General features: G+C 44.4%; 2 protein-coding genes across 6 annotated transcripts; one reads left to right on the top strand and one right to left on the bottom strand.

The window, feature by feature from the left end:
• Positions 1 to 1,310: 1,310 nt before the first annotated feature.
• Positions 1,311 to 4,161, top strand: LOC121574831 (prothymosin alpha). Of its 3 annotated transcripts, none has more exons than XM_041887446.2 (5): positions 1,311 to 1,517; positions 2,219 to 2,290; positions 2,690 to 2,771; positions 2,886 to 3,007; positions 3,218 to 4,161. In XM_041887446.2, exons 1-5 carry the CDS (start codon positions 1,467 to 1,469, stop codon positions 3,284 to 3,286), a joined length of 396 nt encoding a protein of 131 aa, XP_041743380.1. In that variant the 5' UTR covers positions 1,311 to 1,466; the 3' UTR covers positions 3,287 to 4,161. The 3 variants fall into 3 exon arrangements, with proteins under 3 accessions (XP_041743380.1, XP_041743381.1, XP_041743379.1); XM_041887445.2 differs by having other exon boundaries at positions 1,317 to 1,517; positions 2,886 to 3,079; XM_041887447.2 differs by lacking the exon at positions 2,219 to 2,290 and having other exon boundaries at positions 1,312 to 1,517; positions 2,886 to 3,079.
• Positions 4,162 to 7,896: 3,735 nt separating this feature from the next.
• On the bottom strand, positions 7,897 to 22,881 carry LOC121574833 (proton-associated sugar transporter A). 3 transcript variants are annotated; one of them, XM_041887449.2, is made up of 9 exons: positions 22,690 to 22,881; positions 21,493 to 21,962; positions 21,247 to 21,339; positions 20,901 to 21,125; positions 9,854 to 10,692; positions 9,606 to 9,759; positions 9,256 to 9,432; positions 8,889 to 9,094; positions 7,897 to 8,659 (listed from the first exon to the last, which is right to left on the bottom strand). In XM_041887449.2, the coding sequence occupies exons 2-9, from the start codon at positions 21,914 to 21,916 to the stop codon at positions 8,387 to 8,389; spliced, it is 2,391 nt and encodes a 796-aa protein (XP_041743383.1). In that variant the 5' UTR covers positions 21,917 to 21,962; positions 22,690 to 22,881; the 3' UTR covers positions 7,897 to 8,386. The 3 variants fall into 3 exon arrangements, with proteins under 3 accessions (XP_041743383.1, XP_041743382.1, XP_041743384.1); XM_041887448.2 differs by having other exon boundaries at positions 21,493 to 21,952; XM_041887450.2 differs by having other exon boundaries at positions 21,493 to 21,903.
• Positions 22,882 to 24,841: the final 1,960 nt, after the last annotated feature.

Below are 24,841 nucleotides of genomic sequence, written 5' to 3'. Positions count from 1 at the left end.
CAACAAAAAATCGTCCCGTGGTTGAATCTAGTTTTTTTTATTTAACTAGGGATCTTCTAGTTGATGATCCCTGGTATAAACGAACCATACTGTATATTCTATTATGTCCATATTACTCATACTAGTTTTTATTACTATTTTTTTCTTTACCTTTTACTACTACTTGTTATTTTTATTGTACTGCATTGTTGAGGAGAGTTAGCAAGTAAGCATCTCCCTGTACCGTGTGCACTTGATCAATAAACTTTGTATTGTATTTTGATTCCGCATCTAATAGAAATGTGCGTGCTTGTTTCCTAAGCTTTACTCTGGCCCAATAATTGCAATGGTTTATATTTAGACACATGGATCACTATGAGATATACATTAGTTATTTACATTTTAGTCATTTAGCAGACGCTCTTATCCAGAGCGACTTACAGTTAATGAGTGCATACATTTTTCATACTGGCCCCCCGTGGGAATCGAACCCACAACCCTGGCGTTGCAAACACCATGCTCTACCAACTGAGCTACACGGGACAGCGCAGATATGGCATATTACACAGTCAAAGTGAATAAGTGTAGGTAGCCTACTGGCTGTGCGCTTGTTATAGGCTTACACATGTAGCTATTTTATTCAAATACAAAATGCGGTATTTTGTTCCTGACCTTTATCTTTAAAATAGAGACGTCTAACCGAGCCAAGAGGTGTGGTTTAGTTAGTAAATGCTTTCACATTATCATCGTTGTGCTGTAATCTGATACTTCTCTCTGAAGAAAAAGCGCACTGAAGACAAAGGGGATAGGGGGCTTTAACGGGGCTTTATGCTATAAGATAGGCGAAATGAGGGACAACATGCTTCGAATACAAATACATTTGTCAAAATAAAAAAATAAAAATAAAGGGGCAACAGTAGGCTTTTCATGAGAAAAATATATGTTGTTCAACGTAAGCAACGCTTGCAGTCACACAAAGGGACTGCATTCATCAAAGCGCACTTGAAGCACTTGGCATAGGCTATTTCTTACATGAAACAACATTAAAATGTCAACATGTAATTAATGAGAGAGAATAACAATGTTTCTAACACTAAGATAAATTACATATAAATCGTCATCATGTAAAAACTTTCTTCATGCTGGTAATTTTACAGCGGAGTACACCCTTTAAATGTTTGACCATTAGGAGAAAGAAAGTTGGGAGGAGCTTGATAGGCGGGACAAATTCCGAAGATTGACAACAGTCTGTCCAATTAAAACCGCTAAAACATTTGGTTAAATTTGGATTGCCCAATCACTTTTTCGATCGACCAGCTCCACTCTAACTAATGGATTACAGTCGCGTCTAACAAACAGATGTAACTGGTTTCCTTCACTCTCTTCTCCTCTCCTCAGCCTCTCACAGAAGTCACTGCCAGAAACATCGAGGCATCAAACACAGTATTTATTTTGGAAACATATTATACCCTTACATTAAACTAAATATGGCTGATACCGCCGTAGACACGACCACAACCACCGAGATTTCAGCAAAGGTGAGTTCATTAATTTGACTATACGTTAGCTAACGTTACTAGTTAACGTACTCTTCAGCTGAGCCTGTGTGAACGCCAACTAGCTAACTTTAGCTTTTATAACCATGTAATAACCAAGTAATTTACGTGAACGTTAGTCACTGTCAATGACTGGAAAATAGTAGGTAGCTATATTTTACGTCTTTCTCAACTGTTTAGCTAGTTATTTAGTTGAATAACTTTTTCGATAGGTTCATTATTTGCTTGTGACTTTGCTAGCTATGTTAGCCAGCTGGCTGGTTTGCCATTTAATTTGCAAGCTAAACTGCTAAATGTATAATTTATTGCTAGCTAAATAACGTTAGCTAAACAATCCCTCAGAAAATCGAATGCGCTCGAGCTACACGGTTGAGCGATGGCGGGAAGGGCATAAGTCTTTCAGAGCGCGAGCATGTAGTGTGCGCCCTTATCATGTCTGTGGTGAACGGCGACGCAAATTCCCGATGCCTTCCATTGTATGCACTTTGGCAGTGGTCGGACACGCTCCGTTTGTAAAGATCTGGGATATAAATAGAAAGCCTACTATGATTTTTTTTTAAAAACACATTCTGAACTACAGAAGGGCTGCTTTCATTGGCGACGAGTATATGGACAAATCGCGTTGGACATGCAACAATTGTACCTATCAGTGAGCTAGCTAATCAAGGAAAACATATTTTCAGGAGCTCAAAGAGAAGAAAGAGGTTGTCGAGGAGAAGGAGAATGGCAGTGGGGACGCACCAGGCAATGGAACAGTGAGTTGAAGCTGAAGCTTATTCCCTCGCGAGCCTCATGGCCTTTTGTCTCGGCGCCCTCATCATGCAGGTGTTGCCAGACTCCGCCCCTACTACTCCCATGCATGCTATCCCACAGCTCTTTGTTTAGTTTGTGAAATGGCACAGATGTTTTCTCAAGAGATCGCAATTGGCCCTCATTGCTTTCCCTTCCCCTACTCTCTGGGGATTAAGTATAAACTGCAACATGTGCCCTGTTATAACTCAGAAGCTTGTTGGCTGTGACTCTTGGGATATTATCGTAACTTTTTTCTGAAGACTATTCTAAATTAAATTACTTGGATGTCACTGCATACAATTTACCCATATTTATATGACATATTACAAAGTTACTCCAATTATTTGTTTCCTTCCCTCCAGCACACAAATGGTGCAGAGAAGAAGACAAATGGTGCAGATGATTCTGAAGAAACCCCTGAGGGTGAGAAGGAAGAGGAGGATGGTAAGTTCATGTTTCTCTTTGGACTCACAGCTGAAAAGTGTGTTTGATACTTGTGAGGTGTCTGAAGCCCTTGTTTTTGCTTCATGTATGAAACTTGTATGACATTGATTGCAGGAGAGGGACAGGATGCAGCTAAGGATGCAGAAGAAGCTGCTGATGAGGGGGTTGACCACCCTGTGAAGTGCCCAGCTGATGAGGGGGTTGACCACCCTGTGAAGCGCCCAGCTGATGAGGAGGTTGACCACTCTGTGAAGCGCCCAGCTGATGAGGAGGTTGACCACCCTGTGAAGCGCCCAGCCGATGAGGAGGTACGCTTTTGTCAGATGATTTTCAAACGCAGTCAATATATTAGCTCAACTGTTACCATGAGACTCTCTTTATGACTGTTGCATATCTGATCACTAAGTTCTCTCCCCACTTAAAACGTTTTAATTTTTTTCATTCAGGAACAAGTGGAAACAAAAAAACAGAAAACAGAAAACGGTGAATCAAAGGAAGCTGAAGTGAAGGCATAGTGCGCCCAGCCTATACTCCTCCGCAACGCTGTCTACATGGCGTGTTCAACTTCACCTTGTAGAGCTTGTGCTTTATGTATGCTTTACAGATTTTGTTTGTCCCCAAGATATTACATTGCACTGGAGTCCTAAAACATAAGAGGCCTCTCCTCTCTTTTTATAAACTGTTATTTATTGGTTTCTTACGCAAACTTAAAAAACCAAAACAACCTGTGCAAATAGAATCTGTGCTATCTTATTAGTTTTGTTATTTTGTATCCGTATGAGTGAAGCACAGTCTCTACATAGTTAACTGCTGACCAGCTGATTCAGAGGCAGACAGCTGTACGCTTCGCCACATGTTCAGGGTGACTTCTCAGACTCACTGAAGACCAAAGATAAGTTTTAAGCAGGGGCTAATGGACTATTGTTAGCATTATTAATTCAGGCTTTTTTAATCCTTTTTGTTTACTGCTGCTAGTAGTTAATCCTTTGCCAGGCTGATCTGTTAACACAACAGATGGCACAAATGGAAGAACGCCTCCATGATAAAATATGCTTGACCCTGTTTGGGGGGCTGGCTTCTGCTATGTTAATTACCCCCTCTTAAATCTTAAGGCTTTGGTCATGTTCTGTATGCATTTCACACAAGTTTGTACCATTTGTACCCAAGATACTGTTTTTTTTCTCTTCATTTTTTCACATTTAGGTTATTATGTTATGTCTGGGTGACTCAGAAATTGTGTCTTCAACGGTCTTTATCAACATCATTCCCACCCTGGTGTTCTTAGTCTCTTCTTGTGCAGTTTTATTTCATGATTGCTATTTGGTTGCTTCGACCACTGCTTTGTATATTCTGGTTCTTGATGATTAAATAAATCAGTCTTGTCTTTTTACCCAATTTGTATTTTGCATAGACTGTGATAGTGGCGCAGTGGTCTAAGGCGCTGCATCGCAGTGCTAACTGTGCCGCTAGAGATCCTGATTCGAATCCAGGCTCTGTCGCGACCGGGAGACTCATGGGCGGCGCACAATTCGTCCAGGGTAGGGGAGGGAATGGCCGGCAGGGATGTAGCTCAGTTGATAGAGCATGGCGTTTGCAACGCCAGGGTTGTGGGTTCGATTCCCACGGGGGGCCAGTATAAAAAATAAAAATGTATTCACTAACTGTAAGTCGCTCTGGATAAGAGCGTCTGCTAAATGACTAAAATGTAAATGTATAGTTCGGTGTAGCTTTTCACGTCCGTTCTTAAATACGATGCTGAATAGCTTTTTAGTGTTATAACCAAATTACAATTGTGACACACTAGTGTTTGAAAGTATATCTAATTAAATTGTTAAAACTGTCCTAGCCATGTAAGCATTGATGTCAGTTGACCTCATTTAGCATAAGACTGAATATGAATGGTTCAATTCGAGGAACAGGAGTAATTCTCAAGCTGATCGTTGTTACTGGGAGAGGCAGGGATTCTTGAAATCTTAGCATCTGGCCTTTCCCATTGAACTGTCTGGACACATCAATCAATTGAAGTCGTCCTGACATGATGCAGTTTACTGCTCCATCTAGTGGTATAATTTTTTATTTTTTTTATTTAACCTTTATTTAACCATGTTAAACTGGTATTGTGGGTGGGCAGGGTTGATTGGTGACAAATACTACACTGATAGAACCGTTATCATGTGGATGTAGGTTTTTCAGGTCAGTGACCAGTTATAAAGAATGGTTTATTTAGTTGCAACAGCATGGTCCTCCATACAGTTCCTGTTTCCTCAGAAGAAACCAGTCAGACACATGACATCATCATGGCATGTGTCCAGTCTGTTATGGAGGCTTTAGTGGGAGACCCTGACCAACATTCCGCTGAGCCATCACCAGCTCTAGATCACTCATGACAGTGGGGTGGTGGGCATTTTTGTTGTTGTGAAACTCACAAATGAAGCTGAACGCAGGCATGAGTTGTTGTTACAATTCATTAAAAAAGTGCCAGGAAACAGTCTGTGTCAATTACATTACGTGATGTTCCAAGGCAAGCAATGCCAAGCAAGCTATTTTAGACTGTCCCAGATCTTCAAAATGGAAAAGTAATTATGATTTCACCAATGTTTTCATTGGCTGCTTGATGAACATGGAAGACGAACTGTTGTTATTTCAGCTGTATAGAATCTAAATTAATGATTGAGTGAATAAATGCGGTGTGTGAGGAGACTGGATAACTTACCCAAACGTGAGAATATCACTCCAGTGAGCCAGTTAGGGGCTAGTGTGGTGAAGCAAGCCTAAACACTAACTAAAGCATGTGCCCTAGTGGTGAAAATAAGCACTTGCTGTTTGCAAATATAAACCCAAAAGTCTTCCCTCTCAAAGTTGTCCAGCTCCATCATCGATAGCATAGTTCGCATGTATCTTCCTGAATTATTTATTGCCACCCAAACAACATATTTGTTGTTCTTCATTTTTGTTCGGTTTCCGATGGAATGCCGAATTACACCCCAGTTTCAACTTCTCCTCTTCCTGGTAATGACAAGAATCACTGTCATTACAACGGTCATGCCAGCAGCTGCGTTACAGGTCAGAGTGAAGTCCATGGCTTAGTAAAGGGCAGGGGCGGTGTGTTCATTAGGGCGATATGGGCTACGCACTGCCAAACGGGAAAAGGAAGGGATTTTTTTCTAATCAATTATATCACGGCAACAGTAGTTATCAGTGTTCTAATCTAGACGTCTGATCTGCCACTAAATGTCCAATCAGGCTAAAGTCGTGCTTCAAATGGCCCCGCCCCCTTTGGGGCGATTTCAGTCAGGTTGAAAATCGCCCAGGAGTCTCTCATAGACTCTCATGTAAAATCTTTTTTTTTTCAAATATCAGAGCTTTCAATACAATCTCTATGGGTTCCGGGAGGGCTTGCACTTACGCGCTTTCGTCATACGTAACATAAGTAACCATGAACATAACTAAGAAAAGAGCGGGTAGCAGCGTCAATCAATTCACATACTACTGTCAAGATGGCTAGCTTTGCGAGGCAAAGATGAAACTGAGGGCTCCACCAACCCTGGTATTTTTCTTGGACTTGTCAACTTTGTGGCACAATTAGATGAGGTGTTTGATGACCATCTTAAAAATGCTAAAGTTTTCAAGGGCACATCAAAGACCATTCAAAACGAGCTACTGGAGTGTATGCTAGCGGTCATGAGGGAACATATTGTGGAGGAGGTGAAGTCGGCGAACTTCGTAGCTATCCAAGCTGACGAGACCACGGACGTTTCTACACAGACACAGCTGGTGCTTGTGCTGAGGTACATAGATAGCAACCACAAAGTGCAGGAGCGCTTTTTTGAGTTCCTTCCCATCTCGGAATCAACCTCAGTCTCAATCGCCAGTGTGCTTTTGGAGAGACTGAACGGTCTTTTTGCCGACGACGAGAAAGTCAAACTCATTGCGCAAGCTTACGATGGAGCCAGTGTGATGAGGGGAGAGAAGGCTGGTGTGCAGCAAAAGGTGCGTGAGCATTTCAAGAATGCCCATTACGTGCATTGCTATGCGCATCAGCTGAATTTGATCATGCAGCAAGCTAGAACAGTTTCAGTACAAGTAATGTAGCCTCTCTCTCTCTTTGTCCCTCCCTGTCTGTCTCTTTAACACACACACGCCCAAATCAGTTCACAGTTGATGTTGTTTAAAATAGTTATTTTTCATTTTAAAAAAAGTAAAAAAAAAATAATAATCTGTTCATGTTCATTTTTACAAATCTATACAATTGTCCAGAATATGGTTGTTCATATTTACAAATCTATACAATTGGCCAGAATATGGTTGTTCATTTTTACAAAGCCATACAGATAGCTGTGTTTACCTTTTCTAGAAATTATTTTCAAATTCTGTTTTCAGGCAAAATGTCTATCACTGTTCATTTTCACAAATCTATACAAGAGGGCAGAATATGGAAGTCTATAAAAATTTCTTATTACCAATAACTTGCATCAATGTTTTCAGTAGCCTCTATCAAAAGCTCCTGCTTGCTTGTTGTGAATTATGCTCAGGTGCACATATTTCCAATTCAACCATGAGGCCTTTTTGAAGCAAGTAATGTGTATATCAGTATTGACTTATATGCTGCCCCTGTCTTCATGTTGTTGCTGGACATATCTTTTTTTAAATGTGTGTAGGTCACCTAAATCATCAGAAAAATTGCCCCCCTGAGAATTTTTTCAGGAGCCGCCACTGGTAAAGGGTCCATGTCTGTGTGTATGTTTGTGAACGCATTGGTGACTGTCAAGTCTAAATGGTAATTAATAATGACCATAATAACCTGGGTGACTGGTGAGAAAGATGTAAGGCTGATCAGAGGAGTGCACATGCTTGGCTCTAATGTCACATAGTGCAAACTGAGTGAATGCGGTACTATATGGCGTGTGTGTGTTGTATTGTGTGTGTGTGTGTGTGTGTGTAGATGTACAGTAGATGTGCTACTGTACTTACATGAATTCAGGGCTTCAAGCAAAGGTCATTGGTGGCACACTCAGACAGTCCCTAAACCTGCCTACAGTGGGATGATAGTGTGCTAACTCGGAGAAACAGGCAGGTAGACATTCTCTCGGACATAAGTCAAAAACAGAAGTCATTGAGGCAGATATTAGGCAAGGCCAAAACAATGAACCCCCCCAAACATAGTTTTAATTAATAATAGGGGATGTTGTATATTTGGTGGGCAGCAGCCTAAACTAAACATCAAAAGCAAGGAGTAGTGATGAAGAAAAAGGCTCTACTGACAGCAGAATAATCAGACTCAGACAGACAGACAGACAGACAGACAGACAGACAGACAGACAGACAGACAGACAGACACACAGACACACACAGACACACAGACACACACACACACACACTTTAGTGGAAATTAGCAGAAAGAAATGCATGGACACACACTATCCAACATACTGACACAACAGAACAGTGGCCGATGTGTCTGTCGGTCTACGCTCTGAGAGGAGCTATGCTGAGCAGTGTGAGAGAGTACAGTATTGTATGTGCTGTGCAGAGTGACAGTGTGTAGGCTATATGCAGTGTGTGTTGTGACTGCAGTGCGAGAGTGTGTAGAGCAGTGAGGAAGGCAGTGAGGGGGGCTAAATGTGCACAAGTAGTGGCTGGGTCTCGCTTCCGGAAGGCTCACCCTCAGGGGGGGGCAGATGGTATACCACGCAGAGGGAGGAGTACAGACATCCCACGAATGACATCACGCTGGAAAAGTACATCACTCCCTGGGCCCCGCCCACCAGTGAGGTTAGAGGTCCCATCGCCACGGAGACTATGATCTGAGCCAGGAAGTACTGGCAGCTGAGCAGTGATATGTCCACCCCCATTCCTCTCCTGGTGCCTTCCTCTGACGATCCACAGAACTACACACATAGAAAAACAAACACATAGACAGAGAAACAGAGAGAGCACATGTATGATTGATACATGCCAAACACACACAACAAATCTAACAGGCCACATAATACCTTGCTATATGAAAATTCAACAGTTGGACAACACTGACCAATACCAGGCTACAAAACACCATGTCACAGAAACAAAAGTCTGAACAATATTATATTCAGTGTATTCCCACTTATATTCACTAACCTGCGGGCTCTGGTAGTATTCACACAGCAGAGAGTAAGGTAGAGTGCATAGAGAGGAGAAGAGCACCCCGTAGGTGACACAGAGAGACAGCACCACATAGAGGTTGGTGGAGAGCGTAGCAAGGCCTGTGCCAAGGCCAAACGCCAGGTAGGCAAAGAAATAGAGAGACCGGAGGGAGAAACGCTCCTCCAACTTCTCCAATATGGCTATGAATAGAAACGAGAGGAGAGTGAGAAAACTGAAGAGAAAAACCTGTAAAACAACTATATGTGATAAGGAATCTAAATGATGGATGTAGTGTGAGGTGTGTGTTCTGTTTCTGTGTTTTGAGTGTCTGGATGTGTGTGTGTGTGTGTGCAGGACTCACCTGAGTAGAAGGCAGCACTGAATGCATAGATGCACATGCCCCAGCAGCCCATGCTGACCCCAGCATTGTAGCGTTGGTAGGCCTCAGAGTCGTGGGGTGCTTTGGGGTCTCCCTCAAACACTACCTCCCCCATGAAGTCAGTGTAGAACAGCAGCATGCCTTCAAAGGACAGCCAACCTATAGGATCAAGACAGGGTGGCAGATAGCTAATATTTATGTAGACATACTCACACAGCTTCCACTGGAGTACAGACAGGTGTTGTGATATCAAATCCAAAATCACTGGTGGTTTTAACCTTGGTAGGCATACAGACAATGAAACACAAGCACATGAGTGACATGCCTCTCACCCAAAAAATGGTTAGTGCAGAGGCTGCGCAGTGACGGAGGCATCCTGTAGATAGCGATACACAGCATCCTCATTAACATCTGTGAATCTGCTGTCTCCACATTTTCACTCAGGTCACTCTCATAGCGCACCCCATTCAGCAGAATATTTGCCACCTTCATTACAGGAAGAACAGGATTCAGAAAACAAATTCTCTCAACACGATGATCTGTAAACAAACTAATCAGAGGGATTCAATTCCAGGCCGACCTGCTGACTGAAGGTCACTGTTCTTCTGCGACCATTTTCCATCCCTCCACTCTGGGTCACCATGGACTCCTCCACTAGCGCAAGGCTCTGAGGCCGCTTCAGGATACTAGCGGATGAACCTCGATGGGACCCTGCCCCCATCTGAGCCGCCCCTGCCCCGGCCCGGGATCCTGCCCCAGCCAGGGCCACTGTCCCAGCCACTGCTAGTGCTCCAGCCTGTGAACCTGTTCCAGGTTGAGATCCCTGGAGAGGTGGGGTGTCCTCTGGAGGCAGGGTTCGGGCTGCAGTGTCTGGGTCAAGGGGCTGCGGCGATGGCTGTCCAGTGTAGCAGTCGATGAGCACACTGTCTATATAGGAGGTTCCCAGAGATGAGGCGAACTCGTTAATGCCAGTGAGAGAGTTGTCTCGACTGATAAAGCTGCCATATTTAGGAGTGAGGGGGCTGAGTGGGGAGATGGGGCTGGTGAGGCTGGCACAGAGGCGTGCATTGGCACTACAGGAGTGTGCCTTGGGGTAAGGGTTCGAGGGGTGGGGTTCAGAGAACTGGTAGCTATAGAGCCCAGCCACTTCCTCTTCCTCCTCCAATCCCAGCCCTGCCCCCTGAGGGACTGGGGGAGAGGGGGGCAGAGGGAGGCTGGGGCTCTTCAGAGAGTTCTTCTGAGGCTGCGTCTTTGGCAGGGGCTGCTCAGGGATGCTGTTGAGGGTCATGCATGTGGCAATGACCAAAGTGACACTGGTGAACATGTATATGACTCGAAGTTGACCTCCCATTGACCTCCCGAAATCAGTGTGGTCCCAGTTAATTCCACCCACGATGTACCCGAATCCACCACCCAGACCTGCATAGAGAGAGTGGGACATAATCATCATAGAACTGATAATCATATCAATGACACTGATTATGCTATCACAATCACATCTTAGATATACTGTATATGCTATGTCTACATCGTCAGAAGTGGTTTTTATGTACATTTTACTGTCTCACATACCAGTAGTGAGCAGTGATGGAAAAAGTACCCAATTCTCATACTTGAGTAAAGGTAAACATACCTTAATAGAAAATGACTAAAATAAAAGTGAAAGTCACCCAATAAAATACTACTTGAGTAAAAGTCTAAAAGTATTTGGTTTTAAATATACTTAAGTATCAAAAGTAAATGTAGTTGATAAAATATACTTAAATATCAAAAGTAAAAGTAAAAGTACGAAAAATTCCTTGTAAACCAGACTGCAATTTTTATTGTATTTTTTATTTAAATGGATAGCCAGGGGCACACTCCAACACTCAGACATCATTTACAAACAAAGCATTTTGTGTTTAGTGAGTCCACCAGATCAGTGGCAGTAGGGGTGACCAGGGAAGTTATCTTGATAAGTCTGCGAATTTGACAATTTTCTGTCCTGCTAAGCATTCAAAATGTAACGAGTACTTTTCGATGTCAGGGAAAATGTATGGAGTAGAAAGTACATACTTTTCTTTAGGAATGTAGTGCAGTAAAAGTAAAAGTTGTCAAAAATTTTAATCGGAAAGTACAGATACCCCAAAAAACGACTTAAGTAGTACTTTAAAGTATTTTTACCTAAGTACTTTACACCACTGGTAGTGAGTGCTAGAGCCTATTGGTATGTATGATGTTCTCGAACCAGCCAGTAGTGTATAGCATTTCCCTGACTGACCAGTTGTAAGTGTATAGTATACAGTGCTCTCTAACCTGCCAGTAGTATGTACAGTTGAAGTCGGAAGTTTACATACACCTTAGCCAAATACATTTAAACTCAGTTTTTCACAATTCCTGACATTTAATCCTAGTAAAAATTCCCTGTTTTAGGTCAGTTAGGATCACCACTTTATTTTAAGAATGTGAAATGTCAGAATAATAGTAGCGAGAATGATTTATTTCAGCTTTTATTTCTTTAATCACATTCTCAGTGGGTCAGAAGTTTACATACACTCAATTAGTATTTGGTAGAATTGCCTTTAAATTGTTTAACTTGGGTCAAACGTTTTGGGTAGCCTTCCACAAGCTTCCCACAATACGTTGGGTGAATTTTGGCCCATTCCTCCTGACAGAGCTGGTGTAACTGAGTCAGGTTTGTAGGCCTCCTTGCTCGCACATGCTTTTTCAGTTCTGCCCACACATTTTCTGTAGGATTGAGGTCAGGGCTTTTTGATGGCCACTCCAATACCTTGACTTTGTTGTCCTTAAGCCATTTTGCCACAACTTTGGAAGTATGCTTGGGGTCATTGTCCATTTGGAAGACCCATTTGCGACCAAGCTTTAACTTCCTGACTGATGTCTTGAGATGTTGCTTCAATATATCCACATAATTTTCCTTCCTCATGATGCCATCTATTTTGTGAAGTGCACCAGTCCCTCCTGCAGCAAAGCACCCCCACAGCATGATGCTGCCACCCCTGTGCTCCACGGTTGGGATGGCGTTCTTCGGCTTGCAAGCACCACCTTTTTCCTCCAAACATAACGATGGTCATTATGGCCAAACAGTTCTATTTTTGTTTCATCAGACCAGAGAACATTTCTCCAAAAAGTACAATCTTTGTCCCCATGTGCAGTTGCAAACCGTAGTCTGTCTTTTCTATGGCGGTTTTGGAGCAGTGGCTTCTTCCTTGCTGAGCGGCCTTTCAGGTTATGTCGATATAGGACTCGTTTTACTGTGGATATAGATACTTTTGTACCTGTTTCCTCCAGCATCTTCACAAGGTCCTTTGCTGTTGTTCTGGGATTGATTTGCACTTTTCGCATCAAAGTACGTTCATCTCTAGGAGACAGAACGCTTCTCCTTCCTGAGCGGCATGACGGCTTTGTGGTCCCATGGTGTTTATACTTGCGTACTATTGTTTGTACAGATGAACGTGGTACCTTCAGGCGTTTGGAAATTGCTCCCAAGGATGAACCAGACTTGTGCAGGTCTACAATTATTTTTCTGAGGTCTTGGCTGATTTCTTTTGATTTTCCCATGATGTCAAGCAAAGAGGCACTGAGTTTGAAGGTAGGCCTTGAAATACATCCACAGGTACACCTCCAATTGACTCAAATGATGTCAATTAGCCTATCAGAAGCTTCTAAAGCCATGACATCATTTTCTGGAATTTTCCAAGCTGTTTAAAGGCACAGTCAACTTAGTGTATGTAAACTTCTGACCCACTGGAATTGTGATACAGTGAATTATAAGTGAACAATTGTTGGAAAAATTACTTGTGTCATGCACAAAGTAGATGTCCTAACCGACTTGCCAAAACTATAGTTTGTTAACAAGAAATGTGTGGAGTGGTTGAAAGACGAGTTTTAATGATTCCAACCTAAGTGTATGTAAACTTTCGACTTCAACTGTATACTCCCACTGGGCACAAACTGGTTGAATCAACGTTGTTTCCACATTATTTCATCCCCCAAAAATCTATGTGACGATGTTGAATCAACGTGGAAAACTGATCGGATTTTGAAAAACGTCATCAACGTAAGGGCATTTCTGTCACGACTTCCTCCAAAGCTGCCTCCCCTCCTTGTTCGGGCAGGCTTCGGCGTTTGTCGTCAGCGGCCTTCTAGCCACTGCCGCTCCATATCTCATCATTCCATTTGTCTTGTCTTGTCAATTACACACACTTGGTTCATATTCTCCTCATTAGTATGTGTTTAAGTGTTCCCTCTGCCCCCTTGTGAGATGAGTGTAGCTCAGTGGAGCTACCTGTACTTTGTATTGCCGGGGTACATTTTCCCCGCGTGTGTCAGGTGTCAGTGTGCAGCGGTAGGACGGAGTCAGGCGCAGGACACAGAACTGAGTAACAGACGAACTTTACTCGAAAAGAAACAATACTCATTTCCATGCAGGGAAATACACCAGCTCACAGCAGTCATAAACACAAAACAAAGAACAATCACGCACAAAACCATGAGGGAACCAGAGGGTTAAATAGGGAAATAATCAAAACGTGATGGGAACCAGGTGTGTACAATCAAGACAAAACAAATGGAAAACAGAAACGTAGATCGGTGGCAGCTAGAAGGCCGGTGACGACGACCGCCGATAGCAGCCCGCACAAGGAGAGGCACCAACTTCGGCGGAAGTCGTGACAGTGTGCCTGTATTTGTTCCAGTGCGCCTGTTTTGCGCACTGGACTGTTGAGGCTATCCAGCGTAACTGTGTACTACGGAATAAACTCTGTATTCTGTGATTTACACTCCTGCACCTGACTCCTTCAAATCACACTCTCACAGAATCACCCACCCACTATGGAGTCAGCGGGAGAGGAGCATATGCCTGGAGTCGTGGCACGGGTCCAGGAGCATTCAACGATGCTAGCCAGCTTGGAGAAGTGATGGATCGGGTTCTTCAGGTCGTCCAACGCCTGGAGAGGAGAGAACCTGATCTGTCGAGACCAGCTGGGTGACCGGATCCAGCCACCCACACTCCAGCACCTAGAGGGATCCATATATCCTGACCACGGGAGTTCGACGGGACAGCTGCTCTCTGCCAGGGATTCCTCCTCCAACTGGAGCTCTACTTCTCCAGCATCAGCCCAGCCCCATCGGAGCGGGAGAAGGTGTCCGCCCTCGTCTCCTGCCTCTCGGGGAAAGCCCTAGAGTGGGCCAACGCGGTCTGGAACGAAGGAGGAGCCGCGTTGGACAATTTCGGGGAGTTCGCTCGCCTCTTTCGGGCTGTCTTCGATCACCCGCCCGAGGGTCGAGAGGCGGGCGAGCGGCTGGTCCACCTGAGGCAGGGGACGAGGTCTGTGCAGGAATTCGCCTTGGAGTTTCGGACTCTAGCAGCTGGGTCCGGGTGGAACAAGCGGGCCCTTATCGACCACTTCTGGTGCCATCTGCGGGAGGCCGTCCGAAGGGAGCTAGCCTGCCGGGACACCATGTTGTCCTTCATGCAACTGGTGGACATGGCCATCCATTTGGACAACCTGCTGGTGGCCAGAGGACATCCTGGAGGGGGTCTGCCTGTTCCAACCCCGGCCGACTCGGATCATGAGCTGATGGAGCTGGGTGGAGCCGCGATCCGAGAGAGCGGAGGACGACAGCGCCAGTGTCACTCTGGTGGCACGAAGAGACATCACACTGCATGATGTCGTTAGCGTTCTTTTGGGTCTGGAGGTGGCAGGCAGGGCACTCTCGCATCACTCCAGGTATCGAACACCCACACTTGTTCAGAGCCCTCTGCTGCGCACTGTACCCTACCCATCTACTTTCCTGATCACACAGTGGTTCCCCAGTGTAAGGCGCTAGTCGATTCAGGCGCAGCTGGGAACTTTATGGACAGGGCATTCTCACACAGTTTAGGCATTTCATTGGTTCCCCTATCCATTCCACTCCCCATCAGAGCACTTGATAGTCAACCATTAGGGTCCGGGTTTGTTAGGGAAGTTACAGCACCAGTCACCATGATTACCCACGAGACTCATTGCGAGCAAGTCACTTTTTTTTATTATTGAGTCTCCTGCTTTCCCTGTGGTATTAGGTATCCCTTGGTTAGCACTCCACAACCCCACCTTCTCATGGCCGCAGAGGGTTCTCACGGGGTGGTCGCGAGAGTGTCAGGGTAGGTGTCTAGGTGTTTCCGTTGGTGCAACCATGGTGGAAAGTCCAGACAGTACCTCCACTGTGCGCATTCCCCCCGAATACCTTGATTTGGCGCACGCATTTTCTAAAACGCAGGCAACCAAGTTACCACCTCATCGGGCGGGGGATTGCGCGATAAACCTCCGGGTAGAGGAGTCATGTGTATCCCCTGTCACAGGCTGAAACGGAGGCTATGGAAACATACGTCACCGAGTCCCTGCGCCAGGGGTATATACATCCCTCCACTTCACCCGCCTCCTCAAGTTTATTTTTTGTGAAGAAGACGGCAGTCTGTGCCCTTGTATTGATTATCGACCACTGAACAAGGAGACGATACGATTTAGTTATCCTCGCCCCCTCATTCCTTCAGTGATCGAGTCAATGCATGGGGCGCGCATCTTCACCAAATTAGATCTCATGAATGCTCCCTCAGTTTTCCAGTCCTTTGTGAATGAGGTGTTTCGGGACATGCTTGGTCGCGGTGTAGTGGTCTACATCGATGACATTCTGGTGTATTCCGCTAGGCGCGCCGAGCATGTGTCCCTGGTTCGCAAAGTGCTGACTCAACTGTTGGAAAATGACCTTTATGCCAAGGCAGAAAAGTGTCTGTTTTTCCAGCAGTCCGTCTCCTTCCTCGGATACCGCATTACCACTTCAGGTGTGAAGATGGAGGGAGATCGCATTTCAGCCGTGCGTAATTGGCCGACTCCAACCACGTTAAGGAGGTGCAGCGCTTTCTTGGCTTCGCCAACTACTATCAGAGGTTTATCCGGGGCTTTGGCAAGGTCGCAGCTCCCATTACATCTATGTTGAAGGGTGGGCCGTCCCGGCTCCGCTGGTCTGCTGAGGCTGACAGGGCTTTCAGTAACCTGAGGGGTCTGTTCACCTCAGCCCCGGTACTGGCCCACCCCGATCCATCACTACCGTTCGTATTGGAGGTGGATGCGTCTGAGGTAGGGATAGGCGCTGTCCTGTATCAACGCTCGGGCATGCCACCCATGCTCCGCCCCTGTGCCTTCTTCTCTAAGAAGCTCAGCCCGGCGAAGTAGAACTACGACGTTGGTGATCGGGAGCTGTTGGTTGTTGTCCGAGCCCTGACCGTGTAGAGGCATTGGCTCGGAGGGGCGAAACACCCTTTCCTCGTCTGGACGGACCACCGTAACCTGGAGTACATCCGGGCAGCGAGGAGGCTGAATCCTCACCAGGCCATGTGGGCCCTATTCTTCACCCGGTTTGATTTCCAACTATCATACATCCCGGATACGAAGAACGTGAAGGCAGACGCATTGTCACGGCTGTATGAAACAGAGGAGAACCCAGAGACAACACCCCCATACTCCCGGCCTCCTGCATTGTGGCACCAGTAGTATGGGCGATGGACGCGGATATAGAGCAGGCGTTACACACAGAGTCATCTCCACCTCAGTGTCCAGCTGGGCTGCAGTACGTGCCTGCTCTTATCCGTGACCGTGTGATCTACTGGGCACACACGTCACCCTCCTCTGGCCACCCAGGTATCGGTCGTACAGTGCGCTGCCTGACCGGAAAGTACTGGTGGCCTACCTTGGCTAAGGACGTGAGGGTGTATGTCTCCTCCTGCTCGGTGTGCACCCAGAGTAAGGCACCTAGGCACCTCCCAGCGGGTAAGTTACAACCTTTACCAGTTCCACAACAACCATGGTCTCACCTGAGCATTGATTTCCTTACTGATCTTCCCCTCTCCCAAGGTAACACCACCATCCTGGTCATTGTGGACTGCTTTTCCAAGGCCTGCCGCCTCCATCCTCTGCCCGGTTTCCCCACGGCCCTGCAAACTGCGGAGGCCCGGTTTACACACGTCTTCCGGCACTATGGGGTACCAGAGGATATAGTGTCTGACCGGGGTCCCCAGTTCACATCCAAGGATTGGAAGGCATTCATGGAACGTCAGCCTGACCTCTGGATTCCACCCCAAGTCTAATGGGCAGGTGGAACGGGTAAATCAGGATTTGGGTTGGTTCCTGTGGTCCTACTGCCTTTTTTTTTTTTTTTTTTTTTGGGGGGGGTAGATCAGCTTAATATTGCAGATAGATTGTAACTTCTATCAATGTAATTGTCTGCATCACTTCCAATCCCCCATGTTTTTTATATACATACTCCCCTTTATTACTTTTCAACCCCGCCATCCTTTCCCTACTTGGGGTAAATTAGTGAACAACAATGTCCAGGCCTCTACTTCCAGCCTATACTTACTATCTACACCTTATGGACACAGTCAATTTTACAATAATTATACTTTCCCAAAAGCTCCCAACATACAACCTATATACTTATTATGGACACAGTATGCTTACATTATTAGTTATCTTGTTATTATTTGTTGTTATTTGTTATTAGTCCCATCCTTCAACTCCATTCAATACCTCCCATCTATCTCTTAACACCATCCATATAGGATTTCTATTTGCCATATGTATTTCAACCGTACTGTGATGTTTTACAAAAGTTCTGAACCTTTCTATTCTCATTGCTTCTACAGATTGTGAATTAAAAATAAACATTTTTGCTAAAAGTATTATTATATTATTGATCGATTGACTATGACTTTTCAGATCACCCAGTAATGCTATCTGCAAGGTTAGCTCCAGGTAAATATTGCAATCCTTTAGCCATTCCTGGACCAGCTTGTCCAAAAACAAGCTACAAATGGACAGAACCAAAACAAATGATCTAATGAGTCTGTCTCTTCACAGCAAAATCTGCAGAGCTGGGAAGATTGTATCCCCCATATAAATAACATTCTATTGGTAGCAAGAATTTTATATAATAATTTTAATTGAAAGATTCTAATTTTTGAATCCGGTGTTGTTTTGCGTGTCAGTTCATAAACACTATGCCATGGGATCGGTACGTCAAAAATCTCTTCCCAACTATTTTGCAATCTATATGGGACGGCTGTCAATCCTTTGGTCCTTAAGTGAAACTGATATACTTTTTTATTTATCACAGTTTTCCTTAACCAATTATGTTCTTTAATGCAAGGCCGACAGACAAGTTCCTTACTTTCTCCCCCTACCACTTTCCTCTTCCACTTTTGCGGTAAGGCTGCAATTATTTGGTTGTAAATTTGGGTAGAGCAGACATTTCCATATGTTTTTGTTAGCTGCATGTGCGACATAACTCTACCAGTCCTACCGATTATATCATTTACGAAGATTATACCTTTTTTAAACATTCTGTCAAAAAATAAAGGTTTTTTGTCAATTAGTATATTTGAATTTAACCACAATATTTGTTGCATTATTTGTTCTGTCATTTCTGGAGGATTAAATTGAAACCAACTTTCTATGGCTTGTTTTAGAAATAGTGATATTTGGGAGATGATTTCCTTTTCAAATAACTGAAAATTAGTGGTTGTAATCTGAATAAAGGGAAAAAGGCCATTCTTGAACATTGGGTGAGACAATCTTACTAATTTGCTTGAGAACCAGTTCGGATTTAAGTATAACTTTTGTATGACTGAAGCTTTTAGTGATAGGTCTAATGCTTTAATATTTAATAATGTCTGTCCTCCGAATTCATATTCATTATATAAATAGGCCCTTTTAATTTTGTCTGGCTTGCCGTTCCAAATAAAATTGAATATTTTTTTCTCATATAATTTAAAAAACTGTTCGCTAGGCGTAGGCAAGACCATAAGCAAATAGGTAAACTGGGATAATCCTAAAGAGTTAATCAGGGTGATTTTTCCACAAATTGACAGGTATTTACCTTTCCATGGTAGTAAGATCTTATCTATTTTTGCTAACTTTCTATTAAAATGTATTGAAGTGAGATCATTTATTTCCTTTGGGATATGTATTCCGAGTATATCCACATCACCATCAGACCATTTTATTTGTAAACTACATGATAATGTAAAAATGGTATTTTTTAGTGATCCAATATGTAATATTATTTGTCATAATTTGGTTGTAATCCAGAGAGGTTAGAAAATGTATCTAGATCCTCTATGAGGCTGTGGAAGGATTCTAGTTGTGGATTTAAAAGAAAACATGAGTCATCAGCATACAATGACACCTTTGTTTTTAAGCCCTGGATCTCTAATCCTCTGATATTATTATTGGATCTGATTTTAATAGCTAACATCTCGATGGCCACAATAAATAGATATGCCGATAGTGGTCGGTGTTCTTGCCATGGGCCGAATATGCCCAGAACTCTCTCCGTCACTCCTCCACTAACCTAACGCCATTCCAATGTGTTTTAGATTACCAACCGGTTCTGGCACCGTGGCACCAGAGCCAGACCGTGGCTCCTGCGGTGGATTACTGGTTTCGGCGTGCGGAGGAGACGTGGGACGCTGCCCACGTCCACCTCCAACGCGCCGTGCGTCGTCAGAAGGCCAACGCTGACCGCCACCGCAGTGAGGCCCCGGTCTTTGTACCGGGTGATCGGGTCTGGCTCTCGACCCGGAATCTGCCCCTCCACCTGCCCTGCCAGAAGCTGAGCCCGCGGTTTGTGGGGCCGTTCAAATTCCTGAGGAGAATCAACGAGGTTACCTATAGGTTATTACTCCCCCCTGATTACCGTATTAACCCCTCGTTTCATGTGTCTCTCCTCAGGCCGGTGGTGGCTGGTCCGCTCCAGGAGTCTGAGGTGTAGGAGGTCCCTCCACCTCCTCTGGACATCGAGGGGGCCCCGGCGTACTCCGTCCGTTCCATCCTGGATTCGAGGCGTCGGGTGGGGGCCTTCAGTACCTCGTGGAGTGGGAGTGGTACGGTCCGGAGGAACGGTGCTGGGTCCCGGTGAGGGATTTCCTCGATCCCTCCCTGTTGCGGGATTTCCACCGTTGTCATCCGGCTCGCCCTGCTCCGAGTCCTCCTGCTGGAGCTGCGCGTCAAGAGGGGGGGTGGTAGGCTTCGGCGTTCGTCATCACCGGCCTTCTAGACACTGCCGCTCCATATCTCATCATTCCATTTGTCTTGTCTTGTCAATTACACACACCTGGTTCATATTCCCCTCATTAGTATGTGTTTAAGTGTTCCCTCTGCCCCCTTGTCCTTGTGGGTGATTGTTTCAATGTTTGATGAGTGTAGATCGGTGGAGCTACCTGTACTTTGTATTGCCGGGGTATATTTTCCCCGTTTGCCTGTATTTGTTCCAGTGAGCCTGTTTTGCGCACTGCACTGTTGACGCTATCCAGCGTAACTGTGTACTACGGAATAAACTTTGTATTCTGTGATTTACCCTCCTGCACCTGACTCCTTCAAATCACACTGACAATTTTGTCTTTTTTCACCCAACTTTTAACCTAAATCCAATGACATGGTGACATGTCTTGTTGATTTCACATTTAATTCATGTTAGTTGACAACTCAACCAAATGTAAATCAAAACTATACGTTGAACTGACGTCTGTGCCCAGTGGGCTGTGTATTTCCCTGACTGACCAGTAGTTAGTGTATACAGTGCTCTCTAACCTGCCAGTAGTGCATGAATATTGAGCCCACGATCCTGGTCCTCTGGCAGGCACACGTCCATCATGTAGGCGTGGCTGGGGTTATCTGCCGAGTCCGCACTGAAGTCCATCAGAACCACTCCACAAATAGTCATTATGATGCCCCACTTGTGATTGGTTGCTGTGTCTGCCACCGCAGCTCCAATGTCCCGCCCATTCAGCACCAGTGTCAAACCAAGCAGAGCTCCTATAAAGGTAAAACAGAGAATTCCATCACTTCAGGACTACAATATTAGTTTAAAAACAGGAACCCAGTCGCACCAGAGGGGGGAGAGCCATGCAAGAAGTGGACAGTGAATATTCCTTACCTACAGCCAAGGCCAAAATAAATGGTCTCCGGCGGCCAAAGCGGGATGTACAGCGGTCACTCCAAGCTCCCAGGAGAGGCTGGACCAGGAATCCTTAAAACCATGAGGAGAAATTAGAAGGATTTAGGGGCACTCAATGGGCAATGCAGATGGGAACATCCCTATAGTCTAACTATACCATTCAAAGTATAGTTAGGTATTATATGTCTTCCAATCAAACAGGACTTTCTGTATCTACTTCATTACCCAATATTGGACTGGTGAACCACACCAGGCTGTAGAACTGGTCTGGCAGACCCATCTGTAGCAGGACAGGGGTGACATAGGCCGTCTCCATGGCATAGCTGAACTCGATGCCAAACAGGACGCAGCCGTTGAAGAGCAGCTCAGGGAAGGTGCGGCGAGGGGGTAACTCACTGAGGTCCAGCTGATCCAGGGGGCAGGGGGTGTTGGGCGGCGGGGGCGGGGACGGTCTGATCAGCTTCCGCCGCTTCGGGTGTCTCTGGAAGTTGTTGGCACGGTGACTCAAGAGGCGCGTGGTAGACGATGGAAAGCTGGCCGTCTTGGGCATGGAGCTCCTCCAGAGGCCGTCATTAGTGGTACCCAATGACCTCCCTCCTGGGCTGGCCAAGAGAGGGTCACTGGGGGTGCCCATTCCTAGAGAGGACATCACTCTGCTGGGTGAGCCCAGTTTACTCTGCACACACTAGGAGATGCTCATAAGTCAAAATGTAAACAAGGTTTGAAGATAAATATACTTGTTTACGAGGAGGAAGACAGTACAGTAAGGAGGCATGTCAATAACAGACTTGCAGTCATCATTACATCTATAAAGTATTTAATCATCATAATAGCTTTGGCAAGCTAATTTTAGAGGACACTCAAGGCTAGTACTGTAAAACAGGAGCTGAAGACACCAAGGTAACAGGCAGTATTAAAGTATTAAAGGACACTATGCTCCTAGTGGGCACGATGCACTGCAAGTAATGCGCATTTTGATACTGATGTGCGCAAAACCCATGTGCTGGTGTGGCTGTGTACAGCAGTGTGGAATGCGGCATTGCGTCTCACGGAGGCTGTTTACATCAAAACATTTTCATGGATGTATTTTTCCTTGTAAATAGATAATCTGGTAGGAGCTATAAAAAAAAGTCATTGACACGTTTGCCTCAAATAACAAACGTTTTAAGATGCTAGGCTACACATTATTTCGTTGTGAAACACACGTCTTTAAACATGAAAAATACGTCAAACGTGACTGGCTTGATAGGCCTATGTCTGTTCTTTCCTTTCATTTTTGTCATTCAATTTCTTCCAATCGTCGTCGATGTTACGCTCAGTGACGTGACAAAATTTTTGTTCTCAAGGTGATGATTATACAATCGAATTAACTCATGATCTTGCAGGACAAGGCGTGCAAATTGAAACATTAAATAAAATTACCTTATCGGGGTTTCTCTGTCATTTATCTCAGCATTCTCTGTTGGCGAACAAGTCAATCATATTTGTGCTTATAATATTTGCGTTGAATTCGATGAGTCATGTTTTTTTCCTTAAACGCAATCATCTCCCTGCTTTAACCATCCACTTTCCTTCCCCATCTCTCCCTTCCTCTGTCCCTCACACGTGACGTCACATCGCCGCTCCTGTTTCCCTGCGCTAGGTAGACATGCAGCATCAGCACCAACATGGCAGCTATCGCACCGCCAGAGGCGTTTCGTTTCCATTATCATCAACCATATTTAAAATTACTGTCAACAACACTGACCAAGAGTTAAAAATAGTACATGGATGTGTCGACCATGGCTTATCTAATTTAACATAAAAATGAACCTAGGTTACCAAGACCAAACTTATCTACATAGTTGTTTGTGCTGTCCAGCCAGGTTTACCTAAATATTAGCATAATACGCAATGACGTTTCATAAAAATATTTTCTGGTGGACAATCTTGTAGTTTATTTTCATAAACCATAATGAGATGCATGAAAGCAGATGCCATGCTGTTTGAGCTCCTTTGATCTCACCAACACCTGTTCATCACTAGTTACCACAGTCACAAAGTCATAATTATGTCTAAACCCCGCCTATTTCTAAAATGTATCTTCTTAAAATAAGATTTTAAACCTAATCGTAACCTTAACCATACCCTTAACCACACTGCTACCTTATGCCTAACCCTAACCTTAAAGTGGTAATCAGCACTTGAAACAATAACAAAGCTCACTCCATGCCCGTTTCGGTAGAAAGCTGAGGAATGGGGCTGGAGAAATGTAACCACTCTCAAATTCATAGACAGAGCTATAGATGCAAGGACTGGCCATCCATGATATCAAAACTATAGTTTTAACCATGTTTTGAGGCTGTATACAGTTTCTTTACATTTACTTTGTTTACAATCATTGGAGTAAAACAAGTTTATATTTGGGCTCATGAGGCTCATTATTCTTCTAGAATAAATAGGTTCATATAATTAATTTAAAAGTTACAAAAAATGGATGTAGCAACTGCAATAGGTGTTGTCATTGTACAATCTTGTAGTTTACTTTACTGCTGTGTCTGTCAGCTAGTCTGTTGAGAAAATGGTTTTACTAATGTAGTCTCCAGTCAATACATTCAGTGTAAATGGCAAAGATTGAACTAAAGCAAGTTGGAACCTACTTGTTGAAGAGTGTTCCTGGAGAGGTATGTTAAAGCGTCAACGTGTGTGTGTGTGTGTGAGAGATGATGGTGGGTTTACCTTACTAACTAGCTAATGTCAGCTGACTTGGAATTAATATAATTTATAAATGCATAGGCTACTACTATATAGATACAGTTGATGTCGGAAGTTTACATACACCTTAGCCAAATACATTTAAACTCAGTTTTTCACAATTCCTGACATTTAATCCTAGTAAAAATTCCCTGTTTTAGGTCAGTTAGGATCACCACTTTATTTCTTTCTTTCATCACGTTCCCAGTGGGTCAGAAGTTTACATACACTCAATTAGTATTTGGTAGCATTGCCCTTAAATTCTTTAACATGGGTCAAATGTTTCGGGTAGCCTTCCACAAGCTTCCCACAATAAGTTGGGTGAATTTTGGCCCATTCCTCCTGACAGAGCTGGTGTAACTGAGTCAGGTTTGTAGGCCTCCTTGCTTGCACACACTATTTCAGTTCTGCCCACACATTTTCTATAGGGTTGATGTCAGGGCTTTGTGATGGCCACTCCAATACCTTTACTTTGTTGTCCTTAAGCCATTATGCCACAACTTTGGAAGTATGCTTGGGGTCATTGTCCATTTGGAAGACCCATTTGCGACCAAGCTTTTACTTCCTGACTGATGTCTTGAGATGTTGCTTCAATATATCCACATAATTTTCCTTCCTCATGATGCCATCTATTTTGTGAAGTGCACCAGTCCCTCCTGCAGCAAAGCACCCCCACAGCATGATGCTGCCACCCCCGTGCTTCACGGTTGGGATGGTGTTCTTCGGCTTGCAAGCAACCCCCTTTTTCCTCCAAACATAACGATGGTCATTATGGCAAACAGTTCTATTTTTGTTTCATCAGACCAGAGGACATTTCTCTAAATAGTACGATCTTTGTCCC

The sequence above is a fragment of the Coregonus clupeaformis genome, chromosome 10 (assembly GCF_020615455.1).
Source record: "Coregonus clupeaformis isolate EN_2021a chromosome 10, ASM2061545v1, whole genome shotgun sequence".
NCBI lineage: Eukaryota > Metazoa > Chordata > Actinopteri > Salmoniformes > Salmonidae > Coregonus > Coregonus clupeaformis.
Note: the sequence above shows the minus strand (reverse complement) of the source record. Positions and strands in the feature narration are given on the sequence as shown.